Raw genomic sequence first — 22,304 nt, 5'->3', positions numbered from 1 at the left:
GGCTCCTTTCACTTAGCAATATGCATTTAAGATTCCTACATGTCTTTTTTGGCTTGATAGTTCATTTATTTTTATTGCTGAATAATATTTCACTGTAGGGATTTACTACATTTTATTTAGCCATTCATCTATTAAAGGACATCTTGGTTGCTTCCAATTTTGGCAATTATGAATAAAGCTTCTATAAACACTAAGAGGCAGGTTTTTATGTGAACATAATTTTCAACTCATTTGAGTAAATGCCTTAGTAGTGCAATTACCAGATTGTATGGTAAGACTATGTTTAGCTTGTAAGACATTGCCAGACTAGTTTCCAAAGTGGCTGTGCCATTTTGCATTCCCACAGGCAGCGACTGATCAGTAGTATTTTTGAAAAGCTTCCCAGGTGATTCTAATGTGCACCCCAGCTAGTTGAGAAACCACTATTCTTTTCTTTTCCTGTTTGAAAAAATCACTATTCCACATCATTAATTTAAAGATGGCAGTATAGCAAGCATGGTAATTAAGAGATCAGACTCTAAAAACAGACTGAGTTCAAACCCTGTCTCTCCTAATTCCTGACTGTATGACTTTAAGCAAGTTGTTTAACTTTATTTTTTTATATTTTTGGAGACAAGGTCTTAGTCTTCACCCAGGCTGGAGTATAGTGGCACAATCACAGCTTACTGCAGCCTTGAACTCCTGGGCTCAAGCAGTCTTCCCACCTCAGCCTCCCAAGTAGCTAGGACTACAGGCAAACACTACTACACCTGGCTAATTATTTTTATTTTTTGTAGAGATGGGGGTCTCACCATGTTGCCCAGGCTGGTCTTGAACTGCTAGTCTCAAGCCGTCCTCCCTCCTTGGCCTCCCAAAGTGCTGGGATTACCACCACTAATCTTACTAATCTTTAAAATGGGAATAATATTAGCCCTTACTTAGTGGTTGTGAGGATTTAATTCATTAATATATATAATCCTCAGAAGAGGGGCTAGGATCTCTAAAGGCTACACACATATATATATTTGGGGTTAAGAGTCACCAAAATATAGGTGACTCTTACCTACATTTAATAGTTATATATATAAATGTTATATATGTAACAATTACAGTAGAAGTCCCTTTATATCTTTCCCTTACCCCATTCTCCTCCCTCCCCAGTGATAACCCTTATCCTAAAGTTAGCATACATATGTCAACAGAAAGGTAACTGTTACAGGTCTTAGATACAATTTTACTTTAATTTAATAGTTGGGAAAAAAGCATATAATGCTTAGTTGAATTCATAAGTGTGATGTCTTAGGAGTAGAAGAAATTGTCTGGGATTAAAAAGGACAATTTTGGAGAAGAGGGCCAAGGATGGAAAATGGTTTGGAATTAAAGGTAAAGGGAGAAAGCAGCAATCAGCTGTTTTGTCTGTTTTAGTCTATTATAGTTGCTACTTTTTCAGCTAAGATCAGAAGTGAGGTCCTGAATCAGATGCCAATTACTTTTCCTTTTTTTAGTTGGTATAATGGAAGGAACATGAACTTTAGAGTAAAAACAGATTTGGCCTCTAATTCTAGCTCCAGGAGTTGTGTTTCCTCCTAAATAAAAATAGTGATAAATTCTACCTCCTAGGGCTGTTGTGAAGATTAGATTACATTAGAGAAGCTAAATCTGGAAAGGCCCTAGCACAGAACCTGACACATTGTAGATCTGAATAAATGTCAGATTTCCTGCCTTTTTTTCCTTCAACCATCATATGTAAGACATGTCTTCCATTGCTAAAAGCTTCCTCTGTTAGACTATGGATATTTCTTAATGCTGATTTTTCTCTCTGAATTCATTAATATAGTTTATCATTCCTCAAAAGGTCTTGAGGCCCACACATATTATAAATTAGGAGATTGAGGCCCAAGTGGGGAGTCACAGCTAAGCTTCCTGGTCTTCCAGGATCTACAGTGCAGGTGCACTCAAGAACCTAACTTGTCTGGACTCCAACCCTGAGTAACATTTAGAATTCTTCCTAAAAGATCTGGAACTATTCTATTTCATATGCCAAAATAACAATCAGAACTACTTAGTGATGTATTTGCTTCAGTTTTGTTTGCATGTAAACTGCATGGCCAAATGAGAGTTTGTAATTGATGTCCCTGTTACTTGCACAAATTAAAAGAGCTTCTGAAGTAATAATGAGCAATCAGAAGCTGCCATTACCCACCTTTCCTACTGGGTGCCTGCATGGGTACTATAGTAGACAGATTCAGAACAGAGCCCAGCCTCCTCAAGGCCAGAGAGAATATGGACCATGTAGAAATTAGGTAGCCATTTTTAAATAATCAAGGAGGATGAAAAGGGAAATAATCTTGTGGTGTGAGGGGTTAAAACTGGATTCTGTTTCAGCCTCCCAGCATAGGATTGTGTTTCTGGGCACCCAAAGGTCTACTCTGCTAGGATTTGACCCAGCCTTTTGGCTCATGCTCTTAGGATAGAATGGAACGAGAGGATACGTAGAAATAATTAGCACCATCCTTCCTCATTTTATCAAGCTGTGGATTTTTTGTTGAGAATGTATAAACACTTGCAGCCACTTTGATAAAGCCATGTCAAAATGTCGCAAAATATATCAACTTCTTGAGGCATATTCTATAGATATATATGCATAGGTGTATAAAGATACATGTACATGGATGATTATTAAAAGCTATAATAGTGAGGGAGAACAAAGCCTAGAACTACCTAGTAATATGAAAGTGTTTTAAAGCCAGTAACAGTGTATGGACCTTATGTGAATCCCAATTCAAACCAAAAAAATTTTAGTTCCTTTTTTTAGCTAATCAAGGGAATTTGAACACTGTTGGGATATTTCATATTATAGAATCTTTCTTAGTTTTAGGTATGTTTTAAAGAGTTCATATCTGTTTAGAGACACTGACTAAAATAATTAAATATTAACTGATAAAATATCTGGGATTTTTCAAAATAATCCCATCAAGGGAAGGGGATATGAGCAGGAGTGTAAATAATACAAGGTTGACCATGAGTTGAAAATTACTGAAGTGAGGTGATGGGTACATGAGAGCTTTATTATACTATTCCTCTCTACTTTTGTAAATAACGTTTTAAATTTTCCTTAATAAAAAATGTTTAATAAAGTAAATTTTACGTTGTTTATATGCACTTGTATGTATGTATTTTGCATATATATAGAAAACGTGTTAAATAATAGACACTAATGTGTTAATAGGAGTCACCTCTTAGGATTGAGATGGGAGGTTTATTTTTAATACCATATTATTTTATTTGATTTTTATAACAAATTTGTATTATTTTTATAATTTCAAAAACTGAAATGTAGAAGTCTTTTTTCCTTCTGTTTTTTGGTTGTTGTTGTTTTTTGGTTTTTTTGAGACAAAGCCTCACGGTGTTGCCCAGGCTGGAGTGCAGGAGCACGATCATTGCTCACCACAGCCTCAAACTCCCGGGCTCAAGCGATCCTCCCACCTCAGCCTCCCAAGTAGCTGGGACCACAGGCATGCCTGTGCCTGGCTAGCCAGCATGCCTGGCTAATATTTTAATTTTTTTGTAAAGATGTAGTCTCCCTACATTTCCCTGGTCTCAAGCTCCTGGGCCCAAGCAATCCTCCCACCACCACCTCCCAAAGTGCTGGGATTACAGACATGTACCACTGCACCTGGCTGAAAATAAAATTTTTAATAGGAAAGTTCAATGATTTAATTTTTGGTTGCATCAGAATATCCCCACAGGGAGAAAAAAAAAAGGTGCCTGTGTCGGAAAAGCCTTTAAAACATTCGTGTATCTAGCCTTCCCACAGCATTATTCACCTTTCAGGCTTTCCTCTAGTGTGAGAATTCCCTCTACAGGAAGTTTTTTCCTAACCCACTTTAGAGACCCTGAACCCTCTATGGGAAGACCTTGACCACCATGACTAGAGGTCTTGTTAGATGAATTTATAACTCATAAGTAACTGACACATTCCTCCTTTGTAGATGCCTCTTCCCTAGTATGCCGGATAAACACACCTTGCTGATTTTGGGTATATGTAGGTATTCTAGGCAAGAACATTCTATATTTCAGGGACAAAGAAAGCAGAAGTAGCTTAAGTTTTTAAAAGAAGTACCTCCCTATATCTCTTATTACAACCCAAATTTCATTGTTAATATCTTCCTGCCCTCAGGATTTCCTTCTTTAACTGATTTGATCCAGATATTGACAGAAGAGTAAGATGATTGTCAGAGAGTGTCTAACAATCAGGAGATCTGAAGAACAAATTATTCTAACTTCCTTCTGGGGAAGCCCATGTGAAAAGGACAAATATTAGTACATGTCGTGGGACCTGTGCCAGTGATACTAGGAGAAAATTTGTTGTGGATGGCAATCAAGCCTGTATTGCTGTTTTTTTCCTGAGGATAAGCATATGTAATCATTTTGGGATATATTAGTTAAGGTGAAGAACACTAGCTGCTATTGACAAACCTGCAAAATCTCAATGACTTAACAAAGATTTATTTCTCCTTACATCACAGTACAGTGCAGATGTCTGGGCAGGCTCCTTCCATGTAGTAGTTCTAAAATCACCTTGGGCCTCAGAATTCTCCACTGGATCTTCTACATCTGGCCTGTAATCAAAAGGAACAATAGAAAGTGTAGAGAAATATGCAGGAAGTTTTGGAGCCAAGCCTGGACATGACATATTATTTATGCCCTAATTTTATTCACCAGAATTCAGTCACATGGCCTACCTAACTGTAAAGGAGGCTGGGAAATAGAGTTTTTCCAAATGTTCAGGAAGAAAATGAAATGGAAATCAGTGATCACATTGCATTATTTCTGCCAGAGTGTGTAATTTAGTAACTTGAATTTAAGAGATTTATTGAAGAAGGCTAATAAAAAAGATATGGAAAAATAAATTATATCCAGATAGAAAAGAGAGGTGTTGAGTAGACGTGTTGCTAAGGGCTGCAGAGATAGAGACTGTTTCAGTTAGCTTGTTCCTGCAGGACTGGTCTTTGTCCCCCCACCTAGGCTTTGCTTGGCATGAACATTGTTAGGGTGAGACTCCGCTCTCATTCATTAGTACCAAAAACAAAGAGGCCACTAATTCACCACTGATGCTACTTTTTTTTGCTGGGCTACTAATTTAATTGTCTGTATTTCTTATTCAGGGTTTGAGTAAAAAAGTTGGTGTATCATCCTCCATCCTCCAAGGTCTCTGGATCTCCTATAGCACAGAAGGTCTTTCCATGGCACTGGCGTCTTTACGAAATCTCTACACTCCAAATATAAAGGTAAATTTATAAAGAAATTATAAATATGATAAGGAATTAACTATGAAAAAATAAAACTAGAAGGACATTAAGTAGCTATTTAGTTGATCTTTGACTTGTCTTTCTTATTAGCCTTTTATTGATAATTTAGTATATTTTAAATTGTTAAATTTTATTCTATAAATTAGAGACTAGCTCCATTGTCCTCTTAACTTCTATAAGCTGACTCTGACACATGGGATCAGGTCCTGCTGGTTCCAAAGAGTAAATTGATCTCAGGTAGCCTTTGTCTTGGTAGGAGCTTTTCTGACCAAGAGCTCACTTCGTAGAGACTATGTTCAGCACTACAGTATAGGAGGCAATTGCTCTAGTTACCATGCCATTTATGTAAAGGAGATATTTTACATTATCTACCAAAGGAAAAGAAAAAGGAGCACATGAGATTATAAAATAAAGCAATTACTAAATGCTACTAGACACTGTTGTAGAATGTTAGATGGTTTAATAAAAGATGACTAAAAGGATGTGACTCCTGTTTGTCTAATTATTAGTTCTGTTTATTTATTTCTAGGTCAGCCGACTGCTGATTTTGGGAGGTGCGAATATTAATTACCGGACAGAGGTTTTAAATAATGCTCCAATTCTATGTGTTCAGTCCCATCTTGGTTACACAGAAATGGTAGCCCTGCTGCTGGAGTTCGGGGCCAATGTGGATGCCTCTTCTGAAAGTGGCCTGACTCCCCTGGGATACGCTGCAGCAGCAGGGTACCTGAGCATTGTGGTGCTGCTGTGCAAGAAACGGGCCAAGGTACTGGCTGCCCAGCTCTGCTGCTTTTCTTCCCTTTTTCTTTATTTTCGATGCATGCTCTTTCTTATCTCCAGTGTTACTTCATGAGTCTGGGTAGAGTATATCAAACCATGATGGAGAGCAGATCAGAGAGAGTGCTGGTTCTGCATATGTGCAGGGCCACTGACATCCATCCTGCAGGAGCACACAGTTCTAAACCCTTTGAGAGGTGCTTGGGAAACTGCATTTATCAGTAACCACAAAAAGTTTCTACCTAACAACCCAGAAATGATCTGTTGGGCTCAGAAGAAGCCTCTTTTTAACAAAGAGAGGAAGGAGAAGTGAGGAAGCAAGGAGACTGCAGTGGCAGGTCTGGACCAAATGACACCTGCAGGCTCTAAGCCTTTCATGTGTAGAGAAGAAAACTTAGCCATGGAGATGAGAACAGGACCAGACACCTTCATCCTGTCCTTGAAGACCACCACTCTAGAGATAAGGGGAGAAGATGATTCTCCCTATTTATACTCAGACTGACCAAGGGCACCTCGAAGTGCTTCTGTTAGTACTGATCAGTTCTCTGAAAACATTTCCAAAATATGTTTGCTTTATGTATAAAAACTCGATTTCACAATATTGGTGAAAAGAAAAATGCTGGTCTCACAAATGTGGGCCTCTGGGAAAAAAAATCTGGCCTCATAGTATTTTGTTTCAGTCCTGAAAACAAACTGAGGACTTTAGTGGTTTCATAGTGAAATACAAGTCTTAGTATGACTTCATTCTGCGGTATTCAGTGCTGTTACCAGGGGAGAAAGTGGGACTCCTCCACTCCTTTGGGAACTGAGACGTAGGCCTCTCAGTGACATCTCAGAGCCTTAGAAGTTTACTGTAGCACAGTGATTGTGCACCTGTGACATCCCATTCATTTGAATGGACACCTCTAGGAACAATGATAACTGGGCCTCGTTACTATTTTCGTTTTCTTTTTAGAGACAAAGTCTTGTTCTGTTGCCTAGGCCAGAGTGCAGTGGCATGATTGCAGCTCACTGCAGTCTTCAGCCTCCCCAGTAGCCAGGAGTATAGGTATGCGCCACCACACTCAGCTTTATTTTTTTCCTATTTTGTAGAGGCAGGGTCTTGCTATATTGCTCGGAGGTTTGCTAAAACTCCTTGGATCGAGAGATCCTCCCACTGTGGCCTCCCAAAGCGCTAGGATTACAAGCGTGAGCCACGGCAGCCAGCCCTTCTTACTATTGCTGTCACTTCATATTCTGATCTTAGCTGGGTCTTTCCTGCTGTTCAGCCCTTACACTGCCAAGCCATCCTTTTCTTCATCTTTCATTGTTTTCCCCAGAGCAGAAATGTAACTCATATGTACTTCTTTCAAGATCCTATCACACCTCTTCTGCCCTTCATCACTGTGATCAAGCTCATCTCAAGGTGCCTGTATCTCAAAACTCTTATCAGTTCTTACGTACGCTCACCTCTACTTTGCCTTAGAGAAGGAAGTACTTACCTTCCTTTCCAGAGCAATTGTCTCCACCTCTACACTCTTAACCCACGGTGTTGCTCATTCTCTCACGTTATTTCATTCTTTTTCTAAATTCACACTACCTTTTTTCTCAGTTTCTACAAACCTATGAATGTAGAAACCTACCTAACCTAAAAAAGAAATGTTCCTCTCCCTTGCTAACCAGAAGCAACATCCCATCTCTTCCCTTTCACCTCTGCCAAACCTGTCCTAAGAGTCCTCTATACTGGCTACATTCACCTCTTTATTACTCCTTTACCACTTGCATTCTGGCTTCCATGAATGAGAGAGGAGGCAACTCATTAAAATGATAAGCTTTAGGATCAAACACAACTGGGTCAAATCCTGTGTCCATACTTAATTTATACGAGGGCTTGAACAAGTCACTTAACCTCTCTCAATCGCACTTTTCATCTATAAAAAGGGTGTTTAAAGAGTCAGTGTAAGCATTGAAAGAGATAAAGCCTTTTTTTAAAAGAGGTGTTAAAGTCTCTTTTAATCTTATATAGTGCCTAATAAATAGTATCTGTAAAAAAGAAAATAACCCAACCTCCCTACATTCTACCAAGCTGCTCTTTTAAAAGTCACTAATGACTGCCATTCACCAAATAAAGCAGCTTTGTCTCATTCCTCACGTCTCTGAGCCCCTCCATAGTATTAGCAATAATAAACCTTTTTTTTTTTTTTTTTTTTTTTTTTAAACAGAGCCTGGCTCTGTTGCCTAGGCTGGAGTGCAGTGGCACATTCTTGGCTCACTGCAGCCTCTGCCTCCTGGGTTCAAGCAATTCCCCTGCCTCAGCCTCCCAAGTAGCTGGGACTACAGGCGCACACCACCACGCCTGGCTAATTTTTGTATTTTTAGTAGAGATCGGGTTTCACCATGTTGGCCAGCCTGGTTCTGAACTCCTGACCTCAGGTGATCCGCCCACCTTGGCCTCCCAAAGTGCTGGGATTACAGGCGTGAGCCACTGTGCTCGGCCAGTAGTAAACTTTTAATGTCATTTCCCACTTCTCTGGCTGCCCCTCTCTTCTTCTTCTGATAGAGCTGTTCACTGAGATCCTCTGGTCTTCCTTCCGTCCTCATACTCGCCATGGCTTCAGCATTAAAGTCATAGGCTTTGGCGTCAAACCCGACTGGGTTCTAGTTCTCCTACGTACATTTTGGTGACTCTTAACCCCAAATTGCTAATTTCTGAAAGTGTTTTTGAGCTGTAGTTTCACATTTGTAACTGCTTCCTTGGCAGGCATGTTCATATCCCTGACTAGTTAGTTCCTCAGATCCAGCTTTCTAAAATCACTCAGCATCTTTACCCTCCTCTTTCTGGATTTTCAAAGTCTGCTAATGTTGCCTCCGTTTTTCTCAGAACTAGGGAGTCATTGACATCTTTCCCTCCTTTGCCCTTCCTAATTGATTTAGTGGCCAGCACTTTTCAATGTTATCCTCAAAAGAGCTTGAGAAGCTACTCCTTGGTCTCTACCCCAACTGCCACTATCCCCCTGAATTATTCTTGGAGTCTTCTTGTGTGACAAACCCGTTTTTCAGATTCTCATCTCATCTATTACACACCGTCCCCTTAGCTTTTGTAGAGCTTTTATTTTGAAGTAATTTTAGACTTTCAAAGATACTGCAAAAATAGTGCAGAGACCCAACACAAAGAAATGATACACGTTTGAGGTGATGGGTATGCTAATTACCCTAATTTGATCATTACACATTGCATACATGTATCAAAATATCACACTGTACCCCATAAATATGTACAATTATTATGTGCCAATTTAAAATAATAAAAGTAAATAAAATAATTCTCTTGTAGGCAAAAAAAAAAATGCATAGAGTTTCTGTATATCCTCCATTCAGCTTCTCCTAATGTTAATAGCCTAAGTAATTGTAGTCTCATTATCAAAACCAGGAAAGTAATTTGGTGATAATACTATTAACTAATCTACAGACCTTACTGAAATTTGTCCAACTGTCCCACTGATCATTTTTGCGTTAGAGAATCCAGGTCAGGATCTCACATTACATTTAGTGTTGTGCCTCCTTAGTCTCCTCCAACCTGTGAGAGTTTCTCAGTCTTTGTTGATCTTTTATGAGCTTGACAGTTTTGAAGAATACCAGCCAGTTGTTCTGTAGAATGTTTTTCAATTTTAGTTTATCTAATGTTTTCTCACTGTGAGATTGAGTGTATATATTTTTGGCAAGAATACCACATAAGCAATGCTGTACCCTTATAAAAATGCAGCACTAGAAGTCCCTGCTGTTGATAGGTCTTATTACAGGTGGTGTTAACCTCAGTCACTTGGCTACCCTAGACCTGCTCACCAACACACTGACCATATATCAGTGATGACGCGACATTGTCCAAGAAAGTACATACCAAGGCCACTGCACAATACCTGTCCAAAAAGGCCTCCAATATGGAATAATGTTCTTCATTATTTCAGAAGTCTTTTTCTTCGCTGGATTCTTCTGAGCATTTGATCACTCTAGCTTAACCCCTACTCCAGAATTAGGAGGACATTGACCCCCAACAGGCATCTAAGGTAATGTCTTCCAGGTTTCTCAGCTCTGAAGTTACTGTTTTTCCTTTTGTAATTAAGAAATATCTTTTAGGGTTATGCTTTTGAGACTAGAAAGATAGACATCCCGGTTCTTGTCATACTTTTGTCCACTAATATTAGGATCCATCAGTGATTCTTGCTGCAGTAATTATTATTATTTTATTTTTTTTTTTTTTTGAGAGGAGTTTCACTCTTGTCGCCCAGGCTGGAGTGCAATGGCATGATCTCAGCTCACTGCAATCTCCGCCTCCCAGGTTCAAGTGATTCTCCTGCCTCACCCTCCGGAGTAGCTGGGATTACAGGCACCCACCACCACACCCAGCTAACTTTTGTATTTTTTAATAGAGATGGGGTTTCACCATGTTGGCCAGGCTGGTCTCGAACTCGTGACCTCAGGTGATCCACCCGCCTCGGCCTCCCAAAGTGCTGGGATTACAGGCATGAGCCACCATGCCCAGCCACTGCAATAATTATTGCTTTGATGTTTGCCTAACAGTGATTTTCTACTTCCATCATTCCCTCAACATTTATTAATTGAGATGTTACTGAAAGGGAAAGCGATCCCTTCTCCCCCATATCTTTATTCAAGTATTTATTGATATTACTATGAAGTCATGGATATTTATTTTATTCCATAGCCTGAAATCCATTACCATTATTATTCATTTTCATTGTTCACCTTGCCCCAGATTTGGCCATTGGGAACTCCTTCAAACTGATTCCTGTGTCCTTTCAACTTCCCTCTATTAATTTTTGAGCATTTTCAGACTTTCTGACACCACAAGATGTTCTAGTCTCATCTCTTACCCCAGTCCTGGAATCAACCATTTCTCCAAGGAGCCATGGTTTCTTTTATCCATTCGCTTAGTTTTTGAAAATACAGTTCTGAGCATGAAAACACTCAATGACTTTACTGCCTATTGGTTACAATTCAGACCACTTAGCCTGGCATTCAGAAATATCCATGCTCTGTCCCAAAAGACCTTTTCCGCCTTAGAGTTTAAACTTCCCTTTCATGTGCCCTACTCTTACAAAAAGTAGAATACATTAATCATTTTCCATCTCAGCCAGTCAAGATAGACCTTTCTGTCTGAATCTGTTCCTGATTCTAGCCAGGAATTAATCTTTCCTTCCTCTGAAATGTTATTTCACTTTTACGTTCCTTTAAATTTATTGCATACTCCTTTGTTGGACAGGCTCTTGTCACATTAGTCACATCTCCCCTACCTTGTTGGAGAGTCCTTGAGAGCAGAACCTATATATTTACTGTCTTATTCACCTAAGTGCTACTTTGCCACATACTCTGTATTCAGTAAATATTCACTATATGGATGGCTGGATGGAACTGAAATCAGTAGGAAAGCCAGAAACAGAACTTATATTTTCAACTGATCTAACTACCACAGGACAAGTACCACCTACCTACCAGAAAAGGCTACTCATCTAATGAAAGGCTACTCATCTGTTGAAACGAAGGCCCTTCTGGTAAATCAATCTTGATCAGGGTCTTCTTTCAGCCTAAACTTGTAACCAACACTGAAATTATGAAGACTGCTATCGGTGCACTAAGCCAGAAGTGCCTCTAGCCATTTGGGGCAGATCTTTGAGAGTCCTCCCTCCTGCTGGAAGAGAGAAGCAGACTTTGCCAAAGTTTGGTGGTCAAATGATTCATGATGTGAGATGTTTTGCTTCTTTGGAAGGCCAAAAAATTGTAGCTTCATAATGTTTTTCTTCTCTTTTTTGATTTCAAAGATAATTTTTTTATGCCAGCAGAGCTACCAGTTTCTCAAATCTTGGTCTAAAATGAACTATTTGAGGAGACAAAGAAGAATTTACCTCAGGAAGACAAAGCTCAAACTGAGAGCTTTGGTTTTTTTTTTTTCTTGGAATGCGAAAACAAAAGTCTGACCTTTTCTGAGGAGAAGAAGTTCTTCCCAGAGGGACATTTAGCATAGTTGTAGCTCAGTAATAATCTAGGCTGAGCAGAGTCTCCTGAATTTGCTCAGAGATTGGTTCCAGGAGTGGAAAGGATGATTCTTAGTAGCCTAGGCTTGTGCAGTGGCGGATGTGACTAGATTGCGAGCTCAGCCACAAGTCTGTGTTCACACATATCTCCTGTCCTCTCCTCTTAGGTGGATCATTTGGATAAGAACGGGCAGTGTGCTTTGGTTCATGCTGCACTCCGAGGTCATCTGGAGGTTGTCAAGTTTTTGATTCAGTGTGACTGGACGATGGCCGGCCAGCAGCAAGGAGTATTTAAGAAGAGCCATGCCATCCAACAGGCCCTCATTGCTGCAGCCAGCATGGGTTATACTGAGGTAAGAAGTAGGCAATAGGATTGTTTTTTCAAGCTATGTATTGAAGGACCCAGGAAACCAGGAGAAAAGATTGCACGAAGACAAAATTGCCAACCAAATTAATGTGAATTCGTGATCGCTGCTCTGAATAATAAGGAGATTAAACTCCATGAAGCACTTTACTCAAATGCCAAGGTCCCTCAAATTATAGGTATAGAAAGGTGCGAGTTGGAAAGGACCATGGAAATGATCTAATTATTCTCCATGTTTTCCTCCCTGTTTAACAGACAGTGGCACCAAGGCTCAAAGAGATGAATTATTGAGGTGTAGTCACATGGTTAGATAATGTGGCACAGGAATAGCATAACATTTAGAATCTCAGAAGGACCAGATTTGAGTCCCAGCCTCGCTATTCATTAACTCTAGCCCTTGAACAATTTACCTAATCTCTTAGAAGTTTAGTTTCCCATCAGCAAAGTGAAGCTAATAAACTCCTTTATACAAGGCTATTATAAGGGATGCTTGGTAAACTGTTAAACATTATACAGTTTATTTATTAATGATAATAACAATAATAGTGGCAAATGTAGGGAATTGGTAGTGTGCTAGGAAATGTTTAACAACCAACCGTGAAGAGGGGTGTGGGGTGGAACAGGGGTGTGTGTTTGTGTGTGTGTGTGCATACGTTTATTATAAATTTTACTGATAGAATGTGTTGCCGTGGAATACTACACAGCCATAAAAAGAACAAAATCATGTCCTTTGCAGCAACATAGATGCAACTGAAGGCCAGTATCCTATGTGAATTAACACAGGAACAGAAAACCAAATACCACATGTTCTCATTGATAAGTGGGAGCTAAACATTGAGTACCTATGGACATAAAGAGGCAACAGTAGACACTGGGAACTACTGGGAGGGGAAAGGAAGGGGAAAGGGTTGAAAAACTGTTGTTATCCTCACTACCAGGTGTTGGGAACTTTTGTGTCCCAAACCTCGGCATCATCCAGTACACCATGAAACAAACCTGTACATTCACTGCCCTTGAATCTACAATAAAATTTGAAATAATTAAAAAAAAAAAAAAGAGGCTGGGCGTGGTGGCTCACGCCTGTAATCCCAGCACTTTGGGAGGCCAAGGCGGGTGGATCACCTGAGGTCAGAAGTTGGAGACCAGCCTGGCCAACGTGGTGAAACCCCATCTGTACTAAAAATACAAAAATTAGTCAGCCATGGCAGTAGGCATCTGTAATCCCAGCTACTCGGGAGGCTGAGACAGGAGAATCGCCTGAACCCGGGAGGCGGAGGTTGCAGTGAGCTGAGATCATGCCATTGTACTCCAGCCTGGGCAGCAAGAGCGAACTCCATCTCAAAAAAACAAACAAACAAAAAGAATATGTTGCACACAACTTACAAATAATAATGAACTATATAATACTCTTAATTGAAAGCTTTTGTTGCTTTTTGCCAAATTTTTAGCTAACCTGTGGTTGTAACTTATAACGAAAGTTTGACAAATGGAGCTGCATCCCAGTTTGCTCTTTTCTCAATAACTGTATTGCCGTTAAATCTGATATGTGATCTACTGTTAAACTACTTCTCATCCACATACGAACTATATTCATTGAACTGAATCCTCTTTCAGCTTTAGCACTAAATGAAGCCCTGATTTATAATGTTTGCCAGTTTCAAGGGTGTAAATACTCCCATCATGGCCAATTTCAAGCTACCAGTGTGACATCACTGAAACAAAGAGGGGAGGAGATGCATAGTAGCATGTTGTGATGTAATATTCCCACCGTGCAGACAAGACATGCACAATCAATATAAATAACCTCAACAGCATAGATAATAGTAAGATATAGTTAAATAATAGGAAGTTGCGAGATTTGAGTATTCTTTAACCTTTGTTTTTAATGTTAATTTATTTAATTGCTATTCGATTTCTAATAAACAACTGGCTTTCAGAATTTCTGAGAATTTAACAGTCAGCTTTCATGGGCCAGTGCAAGCATGGGATAATCAGCAAAACAGCTACCATATCAATTGAGCTGACATGTCACCAAGGGAGTGTTAAGTAATATTAAATTTGTATCATCTATGGGAGGTTTTTGAACCCTGTTCAGTCAAATTCCCAGAAACAGAACTGTCACTTTTCATTGTGTTTAGAGATTTTTCTCCCTTTACTAGTTGCAGAACAGTCCTTACACATCTGAGAGGAGAAAGGAAGATAATCACTTTACTCTGAGGAAACACAGGGCCAGATGCAGTGGCTGACACCTGTAATCCCAGCACTTTGGGAGACCAAAGCAGGAGAATCACTTGAGGCCAGGAGTTCAAGACCACCCTGGACAACATGGCAAGACCCACATCTCTGGGGAAGAAAAAAAAAACTTTTTTAATTAGCCAGGTGTGGTGGTGCATGCCTGTAGTCCCAGCTAATCTGGAGGCTGAAGTGCAAAGATTGTTTGAGCCCGGGAGGTCAAGACTGCAGTGAGTCATGAACACATTACTGCACTCCAGTCTAGGTGACAGAACGAGACCCTGTCTCAAAAAAAAAAAAAAAGAAAGAAAAACAGGCCCTCAGTTTTCTCATGTTTATTTTCTATGGCTTTTTTATAGGGAGGAGGAAGGATTGCTGCTTTAACTTAAATATGAAGAATATGTAATTTTTAAAAAATCACATGCTATATAAGTGAATTGCATTCTAGAGAAATGTGTAAACCATACCTGATAAGACAAATGCTCATCATGGAAGCTGTGAGTTTCTTTATTAGGACGGTCAATTCTGATTCCTTTTGTGTGCAAGAGATTTAGTGATACTTGGATCATCCAAGCATCTTCCAAACCTCACAGGCTAGTGTCAATAGCATAGTTTTCCACCTGAAGTTTGAGCTGACACAACTTCTTGTTTCAGATTGTCTCCTACCTACTTGATCTTCCAGAAAAAGATGAAGAGGAAGTAGAGCGAGCACAGATCAACAGCTTTGACAGTCTCTGGGGAGAGACAGGTACCTCTCATGGACGTTGCCCTCAAGAATGTGTTGTGTTTGTGTGGACTCTCGAATCTCACCCCCTTATTTTTTCCCTGGCATACATTTGGCAGTCTTCTGTCTCAGGCTTTTGTAATGGAGGCTGATTCAGCCAAACTAAACAGTCAAGCAGTTTTCCTCTTTCAATCCTCTTTGCCTATGGATTCTCCATACTCTTTGCACCAGAGTCTTCTTTCAAACAAAACTTTTTCCCTCTCTTGTTTCCAAATATTTTTAAAAGACTGAAAGTTACCTTACAATGTGCCAAACCAGAGCAGAAAATTATTGTGGCCTGTCTCCTTTTTATGTGATCCTTGTAGTAGTTAGGAATAAATATTTCTCCCATCAAAATAACTCTTTCCCCTTGCATTTGTTAACCAGGATGTTAAATTTTCACCCACACCTCTGGCTTAACCAAATGTTACTGTAATAGCGTGGTATCTGACACAATTAATCTAATACATTATGAGTAAAGTTGCTATCTGGATGCACAATGAATGCCCAGCCTCATGCAGTTCCTGTTGGTCTGTAGCAAATCAGTTTCTGTATCGTTCGGTACAATGCAAACAGAAGCCTCTTCCTTGTGGCCTTTGCAGGAAATGATTGTTGTCTTCCCTCCAAGTCTAAACTGCAGCATCTGGAGAAACATTAGTAACCTTGGATGTGTTTTTATGAAACCAGGGCAATGAAAACTGTAGAGTAACCCCAGATATGTGTGATATTTTCCAGGAGAAGTAGACCAATATTGAGATGGCCAATCTAGGGAGAATATTTTACTAAACAAGAAGGGTATGCATTTGGGTTAGGATAAGAGTGTTATTAAAAATAAGAGGTTCTTGAACTCATTTAAAATTTATAAAGACCTATTGTGGCATTTCTTCTCGTGACGAAGTCTTACACACATTTCCTGACTTCTTTAACATCATGTGGAATGGTCCAAAACTCAGGAATTTGCTTCTCGAATAATCCCTCCTTTTGTAAGATCCAAAGGGAGCAGATGCCTGGCAGCTGCAGCTTAAGAGTCCATGACAGATTAAAGGAAAGTGTACAGCTGGAAACAGCTGCTGTCTCTGGAGCCCCACCCTGAGGGAAGCCAGAGGACAGGCTGAGGGGAAGGAACTGGGCAGGACATCAGCCGCTCTGGAGTATGCATATGTGTGTGACCTAGAGCTGCAGGAGGGACATGTTGGTGTGTTTCTATCAGCACAGCCTTCTCCAACAGTGTTGCCACATCTCCAGCAGACCCTTTGTTGCCAAGGGCATGGCGGTGTAACCACTGACAGCAGCAAAAAGAGTCGTGTCCCCATGGTGATAATGAATAGAAATTACAAGACTAATAGTCATAGCGATGAATATCAAACACATTCTAATGGTGTACTTGAAAGAAATCCTTAAAAATATTCAAGAAGGGCGTGAATTAAATGGAGGACTTATTTTTATTGACATGAATTTCTTATTAGAATAAAATTTTATGGCCTCAGGATTTTTAAAATATTTTATTCCTTAAAGTATACAATAAATTTTTACAGTGAATTTTGTACATATGTACCATATCTCAAGATTTTAAAAAATCAAAACTTCATGTGTTTGCTTGTAATCAGAATTGTGTTGCGTTTGACTTATGCATATATACAATATAATTATAATATTATAAACATGAAGAGCTACTTAAACATGAGTTAAGATGAAATTTATTTGTAATATGATTTCTTTTTTTTTTTTTTCTTTTTTTTGAGACGGAGTCTCACTCTGTCCCCCAGGCTAGAGTGCAGTGACACAATCTCGGCTCACTGCAACCTCTGCCTCCTGGGTTCAAGTGATTCTCCTGCCTCAGCCTCCCGAGTAGCTGGGATTACAGGCGTGCACCACCACACCTGACTAATTTTTTTTTTTTTTGTATTTTTAGTAAAGATGGGGTTTCACCATGTTGGCCAGGCTGGTCTCAAACCCCTGACCTCAGGTGATCTCCCCACCTCAGCCTCCCAAAGTGCTAGGGTTACAGGCATGAGCCACCGTGCCTGGCTGTAATACAATTTCTATATCTATGAAAAATTATTTTATTTCAGAAAAAATTCTGGAAAATAATGTTTATTATGTGACAGTGACCCTACAACTCATCACTAGTATAGAATGGACTTTGATTTACTGTTCTATCTACTGTGATGTTTATTAAACATACATGTGCCTTTCTAACTTATAGCACATGATTGTTTAAATTTTATAATGACCTATTGAATTTTGATGCTTCCTCCCATGACAAAATCTTATACATATTTTCACATACAAAAGTGGTCTGTGACCCAAAGCTAGTTGGTAGGGGCTCATATCTGCAACCAGGACCTAAGTGACAATTTTTAACCTAAGGAAAATACAATGGTCATGATGTTTCCTATAATATGTATCACTTACTCTATCAAATCTAAGACACCATTAACTTTAAGAAACTATGTAGCCATTATTTTATGTGCCACTACAAAAACAAACAACTTCTGCCAACTATACTGACACAATTCTTTATTATCACATTAATTGTAAGATGCATTCCAATTTCAGAGATGTTAAAATGTAGAGGGAGAAAGTGAATCTTAGAATATTAATTGGGATGTGATTTTTACATATTAGATTTTCTGAAGGCAGATCACTAGAGCATCCTGGTTGCTTTCATCTTCCATTTGCAGCCTCTTTATCTTTCCAGATGTCATCATCTTACATCCAGCTTTCACTATCTGCTGACCCCCCTCCCATCCCGTAGAGTTTTCACAGACTTCTTATGGAACACCACAGAAGAAAAGCAAACAAGGTGACAAGATTGTTCACCACACCCTCCTCTCCCTTGCGTTGTGGGCACAGACCAGGACCAGCGCGGAGAGCTTCTAGCAACTCTGGAGGCCAACCCTGGAAATACATGGCCCCAAAAAGAAACCAGAGTTTACGACATAAACTTACTAGATTCCTTTAATTCCTGCCCTCATCATCATTTGCCTAGATTATTGCAGCTACCTCCTAATTGAGCTTCTGCCTCTAGCCTCACCCTTTTGTGATACATCTCTCAGACTTCAGCCAAAGTGATCTTTTTAAGCCATAGTCTGTTTGTGTCACTTTCCTGCTTTCTGACCTTCATTTACTACTTGTAGGATTAAGTCCTTTAATGTAGCATAAAAAGACCAGTAATAATCTCCAGTCTCATATATTGCCTGTCTTCTCCAGTAATTCCAATAACAGTAAACATGTTGTTTTCCCCTCAGTGCCTTTATTCATGCTCTCCCTTGGCCCACCCCACACCTTCCATGCCTGTAAATCTCCTGTTCATCTTTCAGCATCTAATTCACATTATCATCTCTACCTGGAGGCCATCTCAGAAACCTCTTCCTCTGTGCCTTCCCTCATACCAAGGACATATCTCCATTGTGCATATCACACTATATTAACATATTCGTCTGTTTCCTTACTCAACCATGAGTTCTTTGAGAGCACTGTCTGACATATAGCTCAATAAGTGTTTTATTAATGTTATTTTGAATAGCAGTGATCAGTTTATTTCTCCCCAGCCACTTCCCCCTCCTCCCCCACCCCTTGATCTTACATGACCTGTCTGTGCTGGACTCTTGCAAGGTTGAAAGCAGATGAAAGAGTCATGTGTATCTCTGCGTTCTCTTTAGTGTCAGCATCCCATCCAAGCAGACTCTGGCTGTTTCCCCAACTCTGAGCTACATCCTGTCTGCCTCTTCCAACTCCTTAGATGTTTCCCGTTGAAAAAAGACCATTTCTGTCAGATCATCTCGTCAGATGCTGACAAGCTAGGAAACAAATTCTGTTACTGCTGTTTTAGGAAGAAAGTTGGCTCCTGACTGCTCTGTTTGCAGTTTGGTGTTTTATAGAATTGGCTTTACCTTCATCTCCTTTCTTTTAGAAAGTTTTAACAGTTTTCGATAAATCTCATATAAAATCCAGCCATACAACTCTTGCTCTTGGATTTTGAGAAGCCCAGACTCCATTTTACATAGTTGTGTTGTTCTGAGATGAAATTGGCCAGCTGTGTTAACCATGTCCAGCTATCAGCTGAAGGTTGCTGCCAAATGACACCATAACCTAAACAACAGAGATGATACAACAAAGAAAAAGGCCAAATGGAACATTCCCTCACATGTAAATGTGTTATCCAGTGGGGAGAAATGGGGCAGCCAGAGCCATAGAATTGTCAGACTGGACAGTATGGCTTTCCAGATGGTCACTGGTTGTGAATATTCAGATGTGTTCTGTGAACTGGCATCATTAGTGAGAGGCTTCATTCTGAAATTCTGTATTTTCTCTAGGATGCTGTAACTTCTTTCGTGAAAAATAATGTATTTGGCCCCCTCACATACAGAGGTTTGCTGCAACCTTATCAACCTAGTAACTACTTTAAACGGGTTTAGAATGTGGGTTAGAAATTTTCCAAATGGTTTGTTTTATGCACCGAGATAATTCTTATGGTTCCTAGTAAGTGTCTATCCAGTCAAATTATTAAACTACTCTTGTGTTCTGACCCATATATAGAACTCACAATTTGTTTTCTAACCTTTTAGAAATATGAACTTGAGAAAGAGGGAGCATCACTTATATTTAAAAAACAAGAGATAAAACTTCTTTGTCCAGGAAATAATTATAGCCATTAACACCTGAGCTCACCCACTCAGGGTTGGAAATGACCCTCACCTCAGATAGGACCAAGCCACTGCCCTCCTGTAAGGAACTGAAAAGAAATGCCAATGTCAGGAGTTCCAACTAAAATTGAAAATACACATAAGACAAGCCATAGATAGAACTGGTTTAAGAGTGCATGTATCTTCTAAAATTACCACATTTTACTTCATAAGTCCTTATCCTTGCAGAAGGAAGGAAAATGTTACTTGAAGGTTTATACTTGCGGAAATTACAGGTAGTTTTCATTTTGCATATGACTCAGTAGTGGATAAATTTGGCCAAGTCCAGAGACAAAATGCCATAATTTGCACTTAAGTGGAAATGAATGCAAATGTCCATTTGATGTAAATTTTACTTGCTTCTCTGAATACGTTTTAAAGTTTGCAAACTGCAGTATCTGTGCCTGCCAAATATTATCATTTTCTGGTTTGTTACTGGAGTAGGAGGCCATAATAAAAGAAGAACCTGCTGACTACTACATCAATTTTTTAAGTCAATTTGGGAAAAAAAAAATCTTTATCCTCTTTCTTTAAAATGAAGTATAACTCCTACATGTTCTAACAGTGTTTCCATACTCCATACCCCTCATTTTTTAAAACAATAGACTTGTGCACCTGAGAGCCCATGGTTAAATGAAACAAATACATATTTGTTAAAAGATAGATTTCATATCTCCAAACTCCTCTTTCTACTGTTGAAATGACACTCTGAGGACAAAATAGGCGTTCGTAAAATCTCCTTTGTATCAGAGATCATATTGTCAGTGGACAGCGGCACAAAAAGAAGAATGTTTCTGTTTTTTTCCTAATGTGTCTCTTAAACTCACTGTAGCTATTTTTACCTGTGACTTCATTATTTTATATTCAGAAGAAAATAGTCTTTGTCATACCTCTTCTCTCATCTTTAAGACTGCTACCTTGAATCATTCTAATCCTTATATAAAAAATGATTGCAAATGTACCAGAAACTTCTGTATCAACTAATGAAGAAAAAGAATGAAAACTGGCCCAAGACCTTGGACTGCAATTCCTAACTTTGGTTCTCTAGGCTTAAGAGCCCAGGGGTAGAGCTTGGCTGGAGGTAGTTCCCAGCTAATTCTAAAACAAAACAAAACAAAAAAAACTTTTTATCTCTGCAAAGACTCTTGTCTTTAGATTCCACCCACACGTAGACTAACAGAGTTTGTAGCTAGGAAGAGGTACCAAAGGAGAGGTAGACCAAAGCAGAGAAGACAGTCTGGTTAGGAAAAATGAAACCAAGTGAGTTTGATTAAAGGTGAATTTTCAATAGATTTATTATTATTATTATTGTCTCCAAATATTGGGAGGCAATTTAAATGTGTCTTTATTCATTATTTTTCTTTAGAACTTTTCTTTATGGAAAAGGTGGCAAAAATCATTATTCTTAGAAGTAAAGTAGCAATTACATTAATGAAACACAAGGATATGTCACGTTTAACATGGAGCGCTGGAGAGGACAAGAACTACCTATCCTCAATCTTTGTTCTCTGCCCTTAGCCCTAACAGCTGCAGCCGGAAGGGGCAAACTGGAGGTGTGCCGTTTGCTCTTGGAACAAGGGGCGGCAGTGGCCCAGCCAAACCGCCGAGGAGCAGTGCCACTATTCAGCACAGTGCGCCAGGGCCACTGGCAGGTAAGCAGGGCGACCACTTCCAGTCCCTCAGGCAGGACTGAGTTCTAGGTGAGGACTTCTGATGCACAGAGCAAAATGATCACAAGTAAAGTTTGGGTTACCCAGCAGTGATCAGGTTTGAGGACTTGGACCTTTGTTATGAATATTCTGGTTAATTGAGAATACGACAGTTAACATTCAAAACCATCACTTGATACAGATTGTATAGAAGGACTAACTACTTATGTCCTGGTGATAGAGTGACCTCCTTCTCACATTTCACAGCATCCAAAGACTCCTTGGAAGGTTCATTTCTCAGCGGACTTCTGCTAATCACTTACTTGCAGATGTCTGAGACTTACTAAAGGAAAATACAGTGAATGCAAATTCTAACGACACAATCCTTTTAGATGTTTGGATTCTGGATAAATGTTAATTTATACACTTAGGATGGAAAGGAAAGCACACTGATAATAATCTTCAGAAGTATTTCAATAGAAAAAAGGCTGTAGAAGCCAAACAGCCCTAAAGA

General features: G+C 39.4%; 1 protein-coding gene and 1 long non-coding RNA gene across 13 annotated transcripts in view; one reads left to right on the top strand and one right to left on the bottom strand.

Annotated features, from left to right (window-relative positions):
* Positions 1–22,304, top strand: part of TANC2 (tetratricopeptide repeat, ankyrin repeat and coiled-coil containing 2) — a 473,014-nt gene that overhangs the window by 428,873 nt on the left and 21,837 nt on the right. For all 12 annotated transcript variants that reach the window (XM_055386907.2, XM_055386906.2, XM_055386905.2 and 9 more), the window contains 5 exons: positions 5,148–5,270; positions 5,821–6,057; positions 12,262–12,447; positions 15,345–15,438; positions 21,660–21,793. In XM_055386907.2, the coding sequence (XP_055242882.2) occupies positions 5,148–5,270; positions 5,821–6,057; positions 12,262–12,447; positions 15,345–15,438; positions 21,660–21,793 (774 nt within the window). The remainder of the gene's footprint in view (positions 1–5,147; positions 5,271–5,820; positions 6,058–12,261; positions 12,448–15,344; positions 15,439–21,659; positions 21,794–22,304) is intronic.
* Positions 1–22,304, bottom strand: part of LOC129533493 (uncharacterized) — a 33,421-nt gene that overhangs the window by 2,461 nt on the left and 8,656 nt on the right. Inside the window, exon 3 of the long non-coding RNA XR_008679761.2 lies at positions 4,502–4,601. This is a non-coding gene — a long non-coding RNA (uncharacterized lncRNA). The remainder of the gene's footprint in view (positions 1–4,501; positions 4,602–22,304) is intronic.

The sequence above is a fragment of the Gorilla gorilla genome, chromosome 4 (assembly GCF_029281585.2).
Source record: "Gorilla gorilla gorilla isolate KB3781 chromosome 4, NHGRI_mGorGor1-v2.1_pri, whole genome shotgun sequence".
Lineage (NCBI taxonomy): Eukaryota > Metazoa > Chordata > Mammalia > Primates > Hominidae > Gorilla > Gorilla gorilla.
This window is presented reverse-complemented; position numbering and strand designations above follow the sequence as displayed.